At 40.1% G+C, this 15,495-nt stretch overlaps 1 protein-coding gene across 1 annotated transcript in view; it reads right to left on the bottom strand.

The window, feature by feature from the left end:
• LOC140232295 (sorting nexin-29-like) overlaps window positions 1-15,495 on the bottom strand; it is a 54,761-nt gene that overhangs the window by 3,265 nt on the left and 36,001 nt on the right. Inside the window, exons 7-15 of the mRNA XM_072312425.1 lie at window positions 14,796-14,895; window positions 11,371-11,441; window positions 9,421-9,484; window positions 8,427-8,555; window positions 7,884-7,972; window positions 6,095-6,167; window positions 3,755-3,958; window positions 2,606-2,702; window positions 662-802 (exon numbers count right to left, since the gene is read on the bottom strand). Coding sequence (XP_072168526.1) covers window positions 662-802; window positions 2,606-2,702; window positions 3,755-3,958; window positions 6,095-6,167; window positions 7,884-7,972; window positions 8,427-8,555; window positions 9,421-9,484; window positions 11,371-11,441; window positions 14,796-14,895 — 968 coding nt within the window. The remainder of the gene's footprint in view (window positions 1-661; window positions 803-2,605; window positions 2,703-3,754; window positions 3,959-6,094; window positions 6,168-7,883; window positions 7,973-8,426; window positions 8,556-9,420; window positions 9,485-11,370; window positions 11,442-14,795; window positions 14,896-15,495) is intronic.

Raw genomic sequence — 15,495 nt, 5'->3', positions numbered from 1 at the left:
AATCTTACTTTCAGTCAAATCTTCAGAAAATACACATGATAGGTATATCTAAATACTTTTCAAAAATCTGATTTCTCTGACAGAAAATCTGATTTTGCTATTTTTAACGTAAAAAATCTTACTGAATCTGATAAAATCTTACTAGTTGGCAAGCATGCTGTTGGAGGAGAAGACTACTACAGTGTATGATGTCACATGCGTACAAGGATACAAGGAAAATAAAAAGAGAATTTCACAAAACTTGACTTTTTGAATAAAGTGCACATTTCCTCGACTTGTTACTGACTTATGTTAGGGGTAATATTATTCCCCCTGACTTCTGAAAGAGAGAAGTCGAGTGTTCTTTTATTATTTGAGAAAAGTGAGAATATCTTGAATTTTCTTTAAACTTTCTTTATATAGTTGTACTCATATGACATCACAAGCTATAGTAGTCTTCTCATCCAGCCGTGACTGAGCAGAAACTTCAAAAATTCATAACTTTTGAACGGATTGTCCGATTTTCCTCAAACTCTCATTGATGTGTTCTACTAATATTGCTGCATTCACTCAACCCACATGTCTATGAAGGTGAACTTGTCCTTTAATATATGACAATTGAGATATGCGGTCTTGACATCCCAGGGATGATAATGGCTGGCAGCCAGCTGGAGTACCTTACCTTGTTGCCGACTGCCTTCTTTGGGGGGAACTCAAATGTGTTGATGACAGCGTGGGCTTTCTTCATCTTCTGGTGCAGCTCGCGGAACTGGGAGTAACGGCGGTAGACGTTCCACTCCTCGTCTCGAATCCTCACGTAAATCTAAAAAACAAATTATTCCCATACAGATGAGTTTCTTCTTTTGAATATGTTCTATGAGTCGACATTTGGTTTTTCATAATACTTTTCCCATAATTTACAGTTCTCCCCCTTGTTTTGGCATGTATAGGTGTATATACAAGGGTGTTTGCAAAGAGTCATGCAGCTCAGACCTGTTTGGAACGCACTTCTGATAAAGATGCCAGCTGGTTGCTTTATTTTTTAGCACTGTCATACGAAGGCTGTTGTACAAACATATTTTTCTGTGATTTTTTTTGGTTTGCTTGTTTTTGTACAGCAATTGTATTCAAAACTGGATTCATTCCACAATAAAACATCCATGTTTGATAGATCTTTGTCCATGATTTATCTCACAGTGAGGTGATATCAAGGAAGGAAACCATGCTTTCTGACATTTCCAAAGCTGGAGATCACTCTGATCAGATAATGGCCGATTCTATCAATAACTTTCCCAGACTTACATTGTATGCGGTGCTTTAAAACACTCTGCCATTTGTCATGTCCTGATTGACAGTAAAAGCATAATTTCATATCTATCTGCCCACAAACAGGAAAAGAAGTGAAACTAGAAATGTCGCTATGTGACTTGTATGCCTCCGGTATAATGCATGATTCTCCTACTAGGTCTATAGTACATGTGGACAATGTGTGATTACATTTTCACAAAAGTGGCAAAATATTGAAATGACATGTTTGTCACAAATGTGTTGAATGTTCACCTTCCTTGACCTAGGTTTAATTTGATGAATAGGAGAGCATGTATTTGGGGATTTAAGGACTTTAACTTGACTTTGGCCCTTTCATAAGTTTATGCAATGAGTAATTTTCAAGGTATGTAGAAAAGTTCAATTTCTGTATTGAATAGTTAATTGTTATCATTTTCATCCAGCCTTTGACCCTTAAATTCATAAGAGAATCACTGTCAGGCAGAACATGCATAGATATGTACTAGGTTTCAAGATAACTTGTGCCACTTCCGAGATATGGAGGAAGAAGTAAGCTCAGCACTTTCACTTGGTCTTTGACCCTTTGACCTTTGACCTTTTTGGCAAAAAAAAAATCTTCCCAGAGAATCTCTATTCGGTTATGCATGCATACACCAAGTTTTAAAAAAGTAATCCTGCTGGCATTGCATAAATATGAGGGAAATAGTAAAATTTTGAAGTGTTGCCCTTGACCTTTGACCCCTGACCTTTGACCCCATGAACCCCAAATTGCCTAGATAATCACTGCCAATCAGTGCATGCATATATACTATGTTCAATGAAGATACCTTGAACAATTTCCAAGATATGGAGAAAAAAGTGAAATTTTATCATTTCTACTTGACCTTTTGACCTTTGTCCTTTAAACTCATGACCCCAAACTTTCACCAGAGAATCCTAATTGGGTAATACATGTATACACTACGTTTCAAGAAAATATCTTCAGGCATTGCATAGATATGGAGGAAACAGTGAAATTTTAAGCATTTGACCTTGACCTTTTGACCTTTGACCTTGAGCATGTGCACCCAAAAGTTGATAGGCACAACTTCACCCCCTAATACACACACATGCCAAGTTTCATTAGGATACCTCAAAAGGTTTTTTAGTTACGCTGTCCACAAAATTAATTACGGACGGAAGGACGGACGGACAGACGGACAACCCGAAAACATAATGCTTCCGGCACCACTTCGTGGCGGAGGCATAAAAATATATCAAACGCAAATTTCTCCTGAGATGTCTCTCACAGCATGTGCTCCTCTCACATACCAACGGAGACGGGATGTTGCTCCCTTACCTGGTAGACGTGGAAGGCATCTTTTCCTTTCCCCCTCAGGAAGGCTGATGGGATCCACAGGTTAATGAGGGCCCTTGTGGCAGGGGCTAATGATGCTCTGTGTGCCAGAAAGTAATGACGGTGAGACTGAGAAACTCTTTCACAGCACATGTCATAGGTGAACTTAAATTCTTACTTCCACTTGTGAAAAAGCAAAACTCATGCCTGTTACATGTATTTGATGGATGAAATGCAATCTTTTCTCAAAACGAAAAAGGCATTAAACTTTTTATGAACTTGAACACTATTGTTACAGCACTCAAAGAAATAATGGGTTTAGATTTAATGTTTTGTCAGATGTTATTGCACATGGTGTTATTACTACACGAAAACAAAATATTCACAGACAGACCTCTGGATGACATAAATCAAATTTTGTAACCTCTTTGGTTCAAAGCATCAAATCAATCAGATCAGTAAATTGCAAGAATTTGGCTCAACCTAAAATCGTAAAATGTGTTTACAGATGGAACAGCAGTATCCTTCATTGATGTGAGTAAAAATTGGCTGTTGTGCCCTGTTCACTTAATCATCTATGTGCCATGCTAATTACCAGTCTATAGGTTTGTGTGTTTAATTTGTGCACGCTCGACTCATTGGACACAGAAAGAGTTACACTTCATTAATTGAGACAAAGTGACCACCATCAGAGACCCAGCATCAAATCAAGGGGTGCGTTCGAGCGCAAAGCAAAGTGAACTAAAGCATACCTTATTGAACTGTGCCAGATTTGGAGCGTTCAAGCGCTCTGCTGAGAAAGCGTACCTCATGAGTTTTTTTTTAGAAGAGGTCACACATTTTGTAGCAACAGGGTGACTCACCTGGTGCGCCTGAACTACTTACATATGCCTCAAACAAAGAGAATGAGCTCTTTGCATTATGACGTATGTTCATGTTACGCACATTATCACATGCAAACTTTTGGTACGCTTTTGGCACCCTTCTGGAGCACTTCGGGAAGTGATCCACTTTTGGCTCAGTTCAGTTCTGTATGGTACACTTTAGGAGCGTTCGAGCGCTCCTCTGGCATGGGTCCGGTATGGCTCAGTTCGCTTCAGGAGAGCGTTGGAACACACCCATAGAAACACTGGGGATATTAAAATGACTCACGTCTCTGAATCTGGTGAATTGACCTCGGAGTCGGACCGGTCCTCCGGCAGCGGTCCTCGCAGGTCGATGAGCTCCTCCCGCATCAGCTTGATGAGGGCGTCCTTCGCCTTGAGCTGACGACTGAGGTAGTCATTGAACTCCATGAGCTCGCCGTGCATCTCTGCCACCTGGATCAGCTTGTGCTCGTATTGGGAGGCCTGCTCACTGCATATGTTAGAAAGGATAGAAAGGTTTATAATTTTATGTATATATCATAATATACAAATAGTGAATGGTCATGAGTGCAATGGTACAAGATTTTGCACGAGGTGAAAGATAGAGGCGCTCTATTCAACGAGGCAAAGCCGAGTTGAATAGTGCGCTTCATCTTTCACCGAGTGCGAAATCTTGTTCCATTGCAAGAGTAAAGACCAAACACTATTTGTTTCATAAAACACCTTGAACGTCAACAGATGTGGTCCACAGAGATTCTTGAATTTAGCACAGAAATGGCAACTATTTTCTGTGAAAGACGAATGAGTAGCCGCACAGTCACAGTCACTGTGTATGTACGTACGCAAAGCCGATAGATTGGTCAAGTCGTTTACAAAAATGAGTGACAAAAGTACGTGCTTGTAAGCGCGTGTGTAATTCTTGAGTGTGCGTGGCAAACGTCTGTTTATTGTGACATCAGTGCAGTGCAATGGAACAAAAACTTCCAGTCAGTCGTGAGTTTAACATGGGAGTCAATGGAAATGGGTGACGTCAGCCATGTGTTATCCATTTTTGCTCAAACAAAAATGCACGGCTGACATGCGTTATCCATTTTTGCTCAAACAAAAATGCACGGCTGACAGCCACAGCGTGCGATGGAACTTTAAACTAAATGTCACGTGATGGACAATCGACCGATCGGATAGCAACATTCTATTTAGGTGTTGTATAAATATGTATTGTCCTGTGTCTTTGCCTTTTGTCTTCTGTTTAATCAAGGAGGGAACCTATGCCTTTAATGTCACATTGTTTATTTATATAATAAAGAATGTTGAACAACAATGGAGAGGGAGGGAGAGTGGGAGACTATGACCCCATTTACAGCCCGGCCTCAATTGCGCGGCCGAGCCTCGCAATTTTGTCCGTTTACACTGCTGGGCTCAGCAGCGCTTTTATTCAAACCTTTCAATATTTTGTTGTAGTGGCGCTCTGCTTGTAAACAAACTGGTTTTCAGACCCTTTGCCAACTGGATTCCGTGGCGACGAAGTCGCCGTTCGGGAAAAGGCCTTTGCCGAAGGAAAAATCCTTTGCAGGACAAAACCACCTTAAACTATACTAGTTTTCCACGTTGAGGGGGTTAATATCGTGAATAGCGAAATAGTACGGGCAGAGGGTCTGGAAGCCAGACTAAAATTGGCCGCGCATTTGGCCCAGTTTGCGTTTACACCAAGAAGAGGCCGTTTTGCGCGTTTACACTGAAGCGGGGCTGGGCTCGGCCGCGGCCGAGCCGCGGCTGAGCCTCGCACTGTAAACGGGGTCAAAGACAGGAAAAAAGATAGAAAAACAGGGAGAGACAGAGAGAACGAGAGCACAAGAAATGAAGAGACATTGAGGAAGAGAGAGGAGAAGAAGGAGGGGAGAGATGGAGACAGAGAGGGATAGAGGGAGGGAGGAAAAGACAAGGAGGGGAGAAAGGGAGGGAGGAGGGTAAAAATCAGATTAAAGAAGATAAAAGAAGTAGAAAGGACAAAAAGGGAAGAAGAATGTAGTGAAGAGTAGGGAGAGTCAGAAAAATCCCAACTTATTTATTTTTTATTTTTTGTCACATACTACTAAAAAGTGCAGAGTTGTTATCATGAAAGTGTAGAGCTCATGCAGAAGAATCTACCTACAGACGTGAAAATGTCGTAAACTATCATCTTTTGTAGAAAAAGAAGTTAATAAGCCTGACAACATTCTAACTTTTTGCACTGACCTGTTGCTTTTGATGAATGGCCTTTACCCAACATTTTTGCATTTGAGATTCATTCTCCTTCAACCCTTTGAGAATGAGCTGATTTTGCTTTAGCACATACTTTCCACAGACACCTGCCTGAGCATACTGAGGACTGGTCTTCAACAGGTTAAAAGCAATCCTGATTCCAAGTCTTCTGAAACTGCTGTTATCCTAATTTGGCGAGTGTCACAGATAAAACGGTGTGTGAGTGTGTGTGCATTTGTGGGTGTGGGTGTGGGTGTGTGTGCGTTTGTGGGTGTGGCTGTGGATTCCTCGTAACACCACCGTTTGAGAGCATTTAGACACACACAGACTGATGCATACTAAAAATCATGTGATTATATGCTGTTCTTGAGGCTCCTATGTGTACCTGTAGTCAATTTGTCTGGAAGTTGGCTCTGGGATAGCAGGTTCTAGGTCCTCTGGCCTTGGGCCTGGTAAACCTGAAACAAATAGGAGCATATACACTTTCACACACAAATGCTACACCTGTATCCATAATTTTTTAATCATTTATATATATATATATATATACATATATATATATATATATTTTTTTTTTTTTTCTTTTTTTTAAAGTAATGAAACAATTATATAGCTGCACAATAAAACATATCCACACATCGGCTCACCTAACATATTTTGGTATAAATGTAATTGTGGACACGAACATTTTCACCTATTACATATTATTGATCACAATATCTTAGGCTTACATGTATGTTCCCTTTGTTGAACACTAATAATGCATAATTATAACAGGAGTATCATGGTCTATTTTCTTCAGTGACATATCAATCTTCTAGTGGGCCATGTCATTATCATAAGCCCAGCATTGACAATCACTTGGAACACAAGGAACTTTGAAGGCAAAAGACCATGTCAATGAATATGTACAATAGGCCAGAAACAAACACTGGACCTCTCATTTCAGAGTCCACAGAACTATGCTACTGTGCTCCTGCATTGTGCATTAAAGCAAGGGCTATAGTCTGCTCTAGATATCATAATCCTGAAGGAAACACATTGCTACCTTGAAACACCACTGCAATATAAGAGTTCGTGATTAACTCTAATTTTGTTGAGTATTATGATGCCACTAAAGCACTGAAAAATAACTCGCGTATATGGGAACTAACTTCTGCATGCTCACATTCTGCACTTAAAACAAGGAAAAGTAGAAATTACGCGGTGCATAATATATGTCCCCGCCGGAAGTAGCATTTAGTAGCAAAATATACAATATAGGTAAAAAGATGAAGGTCAAAGGTCAAAGAAGTCAAAGGTCAAAATTCTATGTAGAAGTTTTGAAGCCCTCACCTAGTGCCATCACATAAAGCAAACGGAATCGAAATCGGGTTAGAAATGGCGAAGCAGTAGCATTTTGTAGCCAATGTACAATATAGGTAAAAAAATCAAGGTCAAAGGTCAAAGAAGTCAAAGGTCAAAATTCTGTGTAGAAGTTTTGAAGCCCTCACCTAGTGCCATCACATAAAGCAAACGGAATCGAAATCGGGTTAGAAATGGCGAAGGAGTAGCATTTGGTAGCAAAATGTACAATACAGGTCAAAAATCAAGGTCAAAGGTCAAAGAAGTCAAAGGTCAAAATTCTGTGTAGAAGTTTTGAAGCCGTCACCTAGTGCCATCACATAAAGCAAACAGAATCAAAATCGGGTTAGAAATGGCGAAGGAGTAGCATTTTGTAGGCAATGTACAATATGGGTCAAAAATCAAGGTCAAAGGTCAAAGAAGTCAAAGGTCAAAATTCTGTGTAGAAGTTTTGAAGCCCTCACCTAGTGCCATCATATAAAGCAAACGGAATCAAAATCGGGTTAGAAATGGCGAAGGAGTAGCATTTTGAAGCAAAATGTACAATATAGGTCAAAGGTCAAGGTCAAAGGTCACAACTGAAATTCTGTATAGAAGTTTCAAAGTTCCCATGTAGTGCTATCATATAAAGCAAACAGAATCAAAATCGGGTTAGAAATGGCGAAGGAGTAGCATTTTGAACATTTTGATCACACACGGACGCACACACAGACGGACGGACGGACGGACACACGGACACACACACGTACGGAGCCCGTTTCATAGTCCCCTGCTCGAACTCGTTCGGCGGGGACAATTACAACCTATCGATGTCAACCCTGAACTCTGACCTTCTATGACCCCTGCTGATCCCTCTCTCCTCAGCATCTGGACGGCAGCTACGTACTTCTTCAGCTGATTTTTCAGTAGCTCATTCTCTCTGAAATAAAACAAAAACAACAATTAAAAATATAGCGATAAAAAGAACTGTCTTTGCAAAAGCTACTGGTACGAGAGTTGTAATTAAGTTAGAATATTCTAGCAGGGCCTTTAACATTTTGAAACGTACATTGTGAATACATTCAGGTTGATTTCCTCAATGACAATGAGGAAAAAGCCTTAAAACTTCATGCATACAGCTTGTTTGACAGTTATCTGAATATGAAAATAGATGATTTTTTAAAAAGAATACTATGGTACAAAATATGGATTCAAATCTGTAACATGATCTTTTGAAGATAACAGCTGGATATGTGTGGTTATATCACCACAACTCAGGGAGGTGAAACAAGAGGAAATACCATAGAGCATTCTGGTTTTTGACAGCTTTAGGCTACTTTCTGGTCTGTTGCTTGACAAGAAGACTGTACCAAAATGTCACATAAGATGAATACCTGGTAAGAGCCTGGACCTGGGAGTCTAGCTTCTCCTCGCTCTCTTGTGTCTTGGAGTGGAGTTCTTCTAGCTGGCCCCTCAGAGAGGCAGAGTGTTCCATCTCACTGTCCAGTAGGGCACGCAGAGATCTGGGGGAATATATACACAGGGATATGAGCCAGAGAATTCTTGTGTTATCAATATCATGTAACATCTGAATACATTATCAAGCCTGAACTTGTACACACTTAATGTTACTGTCCAAATAGGAGAAAATGTTGGCAATCATGAGAATGATATAATGATAAAAGAAAGCTAAAGACAATAATGCTAATACTATTGCAAAGTCAACATATGATGATAACAATGATGACACTTGAAATGATGATGACAATTATCATCATCATTTGAACTGTCAACGAGAATATAAACCAGACAAACAGTTACATATATCAATATGTAGAAACCTGCCTGGTCAGACAGAGAAATTTTATCATTATCATATTACTTTAATATTTGGCCATACATACAAAATTGCAGTATAGCATAGTTGAACAGACAATGTATCAATACATGTACATATAATCAAAATGTAAAGGAATGACATATGGGCCAGGGCTCACAAAGAGTAGAATATAATACACTGAGTGATTAATGATACTGTATATGGCATATTGATCTCGCAAGTTATGCAAACCTTGCAAGTTGAGTGATATATGTGAAATACAGATGTATGGACAGCACTTCAAAATATTGCCCCTTGAACATGAATTAAATGTATATTGTCTCCAAGCTGGGAAAAAAAAATATAACTTCGCTTCTTGATAACCAGGTTTATGCTTTATGTCTCATCATGTTGCTTCGGTTTTTGAAGGAAAGTTAACCACTCTGGAAAAAAATTTCTAAGAAGTCCTGATACTTGTTGATCTTGTGCTTAAGAAATGATATGCTGTTTGCAGTATGCCATGGACAGACTCCATGATTTTATGGCTGGAAGACAGCATTGCAACTCACCTGTTTTTCTCCAGGAGATCATCGCTACGATTCATGGCAGCCAGGAGGGCTTGTCTGAGGTCATCTGTAGCAGACAGTGAGTAGGGATACATCCCAAATTGAGTCTATACACAATACACGCCTGTATCATCCCTTGATGGTATATTACTATACATAAAGATGTTTGGGCAGCATTTCCTTGTCTCAGGGCTGTAACTTGATATAGCAATCATATGATTCCAGCTGGGATCATTATAAACTACACACTACACAGATGACACTCTATATGTCTGCTAAGCTATCAGAAGACATAGAGAGCAGTATACAAATAATGACTGCTATGAGGGGCACAGTTAAAATTATGGGTCCAAGGTGATGTGAAAACCGTAACTATGCCCGAAGCGAAGCTGAGGGCATGGTTATGGTTTTCACATCACCGAAGGCCTACGTAATTTTAACTGTGCCCCGAATATCAAGCAGTCATTATTTGTTTTATATACCGAAAATATAGATTCTGAAATATAGATACCAAAAATATAGATTCTAGCCTCTTTTACAGCACTCGTAATCAATGCTGATCGACAGCGCGGCGGCGCGGTCGTATCATTGGTGCGTACATAAAGTGATCATCTATGTGTACACAGTGTACGGGGTTGCGACTGTCTCCATATTATTTACAGGGCACATTGACCGCTAGTCTCTTTTACAGCACGCTGATCGAATGCGCGGCAGTCGTATCATATTGGTGCGTACATATGAGCGATCTATGTGTACGGGGTTGCGACTGTCTCCAAACCTCTTTAACATGTTACAGGGCACAGTTAATCAACTGTGCCCCGGGCACAGTAAATCATGACGTCATTTTGATCAACAATGGGGCACAGCTATTTTCATGATGCCCCTTTTAACCAATCAGATGAGAGGATTCTATATATGAGGTATATAATAGAACATACCACTTAAACAGTAGAACTCTTTGTCCATTTCATTTCTATCATAGCATGTACATCCTAATTAACCCATATTTTACCACACTTATATTCAGTAGCTCATTATCTGCCCATGCTCAAATGATCTGTTCCAGGAAAATACACCTGTATGCCAGTTGACTCAGATGAAAATACATTGTATGATAAATTGTTCGTGATGAAGTTGTTATTTTACAAAAGTATGGTATCCTTATTCAAATTCATCCTCTAACCCACAATGAGTCCACGCAATCTGCTGTAACTTGCTATACCATAGTGTTATTTGTTTCATAACCCCTAGAGAAGAAAAAGGAGGAGAAGAAAAAGGAGGAGGAGGTGGTGGAAAGGAGAAAGATGGGAAAGAAAAGAAAGAAAGGAGGAGGGAAGGCAGAGAAGGAGGAAAAGGAGGACGAGTAGGAAGAGGAAGGAAGGAAGGAGATGGAAAAGAAAGAGAAGGAGAAGATGATCTACCAGTTCTTCAATACAGGCCATTATGACACAACAGGGACTACATGGGCTGGATGACTCTATTAACTGGCATTCTAGTTTTGGGACATCTGTGCTGAGTGGAGGTAAAAAATTCATATCATAAAATTACTACTGTCCCATGGGCACGCAAGAACACCATGAGTTATTCTGTTACTATGCTTTCTTTGGCGTAGATGTTCTAAAAGTGAATGCCAAGAGAACAGGGATTACACAATTCGTGCGATCTCTTTTGTATCAACATGATATCAGTTTAGGGCCATGACACTGATCTGTCTGAGCGGTATATCTAACTTACATTTCTATGTTAACCTATTGAGGATGAGTCCCGAATATACTCGAGCAAGTGTCTATTTATGTGAAATGCGTGTTGTAGCAAAATCAACCCGTCCTCAACGGGTTAAGGGTTTCATAGGAAAATCTGCCAAATGTCTATGCAACCAAATAGCTCGGAAATTTATAGCGGGGTGCATGGGCACACAAAGAATTGTAATAAATGATAGTGTCAAAGTTTTACCTGATGACATCGACTGGTATTGTGCTGTCAGACTCTCGGTTTCTTCCGTCCTGCTCAGCTCCCCCAGAGAGCTGCCAAAGAATGGGGATAATAACTGCTTCATACATATATGTGTGTGCCCTCTACTATTGATGCCATTGCATGTAGTTTAGAACTGCACATGAGGTTATTAGCAACATTACAAGATAATGTAGGATGATAGGACTATATTAATTGCAGTGGGTTTGAAAGAACCTCTCGAAGTTGTACCCAATTATGTCTTCACTAAGCTTCGTTTCACTTTCTGTTCAAATAATAATGGGTCACAGTCTACAATGCAGACCTGTTTTGTTGCTCTCATTACAGGCCAGCCAAACAAACTTGCATTGTATTGCATCGTATCTCTCACTTACACCTGTTTTTCTTTTCCTTAAAGAAGAAATCCACTCCAGAATTTTGTAAAGAGAGAAAAAAAATCCCCACAGAACAGTGCAAAAATGAACAAAACTGCATAAGAAATAAGGAAGTTTTGACATTGTGAAATTTCACGATTTTTCAGAAAACAATTCTTGACCAGTCGTTGTGAATTACACGTAGTATTTAAAAAAGCTTAATTTTTGCCTCTTGAAAGATTCTCCTAGGTTTGAAAACTCAAACCCCTTTTGGCTCAATTTTACTCTACTGGCTTGTAATGAACAAATATTGACTGCTACAGAGGGAGATGGTTAAACTATTTGAACCGAGGTGATTTCTCAACAGTGCTATGTCCCGAGACGAAGTCGAGGGACATGGCACTGTTGAGGGCAAATAGTTTTACCATGGCCCAAAAGAAAGCAGTCGATATTTGTTTTATATCCCTCTCAAGCAATTTACTAGAGTGATGACAAGGTTCCCTTTTGGAAATGTGCAGGCTTAACGTTAAATCTATGCCGTGGCAGTGCAGCAGCAGTGCGTGCAGCGCGAAGTGAACGACACCGCTGCGCTGTATGTATAGACCGATTCAAGTGACTGTTCATGGAAGTGCGCCCTCTTATGGCGACGCCATAACTGGGGGCCATCCAGGCCGGGTCGGCAAGCGCCCTGCGTGCGTGGCAAGGGTGCCAGCGGCAGCCAGTGCTTTTACCACCCGGCGCCAGCCGGCCAGCTAGCTATCTCTGGCGCTGGCAGCGATCGACGCATCTGGATTTGTGACAACTAGAGTCTACATTTTTTTTTTTCGCTAGCTAATTAAAAAAAACAAAAAATTTAAACAACTTCTACCGACTATGAGCAAATGGGTAGATGACATACGGCTGTAGCCAAAACTTGAATTTCAAGGTAAATATCGGTACGATCCGTGAGTGTTTGTAGACTTTATTTCTTTGGCGATGACTTGGTTACTCGCGTGTAAGCCCCATATATTCACATTTGTGTAAGAGAATAAAAACCGCTGGGGAGAACTATGGCTAGGCGCAGGCAGACGTCTTGCTAGTAAGCATAGACTGTTGAGAAGTTAACTGGTATAATTAAATACAAATACATGTAATGAATAAGAACCTTGAGCTAGAGATGGCGCTATAAATTGCAACCTATCAGTTAACTAGAACCTTTTTAGGCTTTTGCCTTTACTCGGGAGTCTCGGGCCAGCGGGGTAGAATCTGTCTAGATCTACGTTAGATCTTGTCTAGAATTCTAGGCAAGAGTCCAGACTAGATCTAGACCTATTGACTTCTAGAACCCTACATCCTATATCATTTTCGGTTGTCGATAACTTCAGGCAAGCCTAACTAAGTAAACCAAAAGGAATACAAATCTAGGCGTTTCTAAGCCGTATAAACTTAAATTACGTTGCCTGATGTCAACAGCCAAAACTACTTGGGTCTAAGTAACCTTGCATAACATCACCCTAACGCCTAAGATCTGCAAAAGAGATTTTCAAATCATACTTTCTTAATACTATGATTATGAAACGGATGTTTGCCACCATCCATGGTTTAATATTTAAAAGTATCACTTTATCAAAAATCAAATTCAGAGTTTCAGGCCAAAATTGAATATGGTCAATTCAGTGCTGAACATTGAAGAAGTGAAATCAATAGGCCCCTATAAGAATTAAACGCATCTTGAAACATTTATTTAGCTGTAGTGTAGGCTGTAAAATGTGTGGCATAATAATATAGTATAGCCAGGAAGTGTATTCTAACTTTGGCAAGTAGTGCACAAAAGCATTAAAAAAAATAATAAATCGGTGAATTATCAAAATCTTTGATCTGAACTTGTCTTCTAAAATGAACAACATATTTTACGAATATGCAGTGAAAGCCTAATCAAATAGAGAATCTAGTAGGCATAGTTTGTTTCGATATCTATGCATTTTTTATACCGTTGTATTTCACTTAATTGTCTCTAATTGTATAATTTATCATGCGTCAGTGGTGTCTGAATTGCACACACTGCCGTGAAGCTTCCATTTCCATTGTTTTTTTTTTTCCTGTTATTTGTGCACCCAACAACTGCACAATATCTTTTCCTGATCCTTCCTCTGAAGCTTTCATTGTAGATCAATATGTCTGAATCACTCAATTTGTCCAAAAGAAAAGCATTAAAAGCCGCTGAACGACATTTCCCACAGTGAGTAAACAATCACAATATTAGCGCGGCGCAGCGGCCAGGCCCGGCTAACTATGCGCGACGGGTACGCTATGCTGTTGAGCTGCAAGTGCAACTCGCTGGGTAGCTAGCTCGCTGGAAGCCCCCGTTGGCCCCCAGTTATGGCGGCCGTTATAGCGCCGCTAGCGGCGGTAGGTGAATAGGTCATCGAAATTGAATCGGTCTATAAGGCCACCATGTAAACCGTTGTCGATTCCTACGCACGAGCTACACTACAGCGTGTAGAACTCCGAAAGATCGAGGAGGTCCAGGACTAGAAGTAGGCCTAAAGCGGCTTTGTTACCCAGATCATCTTCAAAATCGGTTTTAGTTTATTCCTAAACAGTACCTGATATATTGTACTTCTGCTGCACTTTACGAAATTTCTCCATTACTTGAAGCAGTCACTTTGTCAATTGAGCTGAACTGCATTGATCACACTACACACACATGCCGTCGCACCACACATTTCTGTAATGCCGTCGGTAAGATCTGCACTGCGCTAGCTAGCTAGCCACTGTCGCTGCTCTAGTATCGCTATTACTACGCGCACTGCGTACATTCTAATGTGAGAAATTTAGATATTAATCACAGGATCATGATTGGGTGCAGATCGTGGATTCCCAAAAGTACTATATCACGCTATCTCGTAACTCATTGCACCGCATCCAGCTGCTCGTAGCTAGCTAGTAAAACTACACCATTTTCGTGCTCTGTATAATCATATGGCAAGAAACTTTACATGAGGGATACAATATACATTATTGGATTGAAGCAGTTTTAAACAGCTTTACATTTTTTAACAGCAAGTTACCAACCTCTCAGTGAGTCCCTTTTGGGCCAGGACCAGTCCCATGGTAGCATTCTCAGTTTCTGCTCCAAACGCTAGCACACTGGAGTCATTGGACTGGATCTCATCTAGTGTGAAATAGAATCAAAAAGATTGCTAGAAAATGGAACCACATATAAATTTCAGATGGCAGCACAAAAATCATTTTACTGCCATTGTGTGCACACTAAATACTGAGAGTTAAAGAAAATCAGCATATCAGAATGAAGATCGTCCGCAAACAAAGATATTAAAGCACACGAAATACGACTATGAAAATCAATATGACATAAAGCAGGGGTTGTGTCTCCATACTGATCTAGCTGTGGAAAATGACCCCCCCCCCCTTTTTTTTTATTTCCACAAGACTTTGGGTCAAGATTTCAACATGAGCTTTGTGACATCATGCATATATGCAATTTCTCCAGATGTCCAAGAATAGCAAGTAGTGCCTGACTTACACATGTACCCTTCTAAAAATCATCTCAGAATGATCTATTAAAGGGTGCAGTGTATCATTAACCTGTTGAGGAAGGACTGATTTATTGATATAACACAAGTTTCCCATAGACGCCTGCCTGAGAATTCTCGGGACTTGTGTTCAATGGGTTAAACATCTGTAAAGATGGTCTGTCAATATGTGAATGCCGTCCAGGAATGACTGATAATACTCGAGATATCCAATCTTT

This window comes from Diadema setosum, chromosome 8, assembly GCF_964275005.1.
Source record: "Diadema setosum chromosome 8, eeDiaSeto1, whole genome shotgun sequence".
Classification (NCBI taxonomy): domain Eukaryota; kingdom Metazoa; phylum Echinodermata; class Echinoidea; order Diadematoida; family Diadematidae; genus Diadema; species Diadema setosum.
This window is presented reverse-complemented; position numbering and strand designations above follow the sequence as displayed.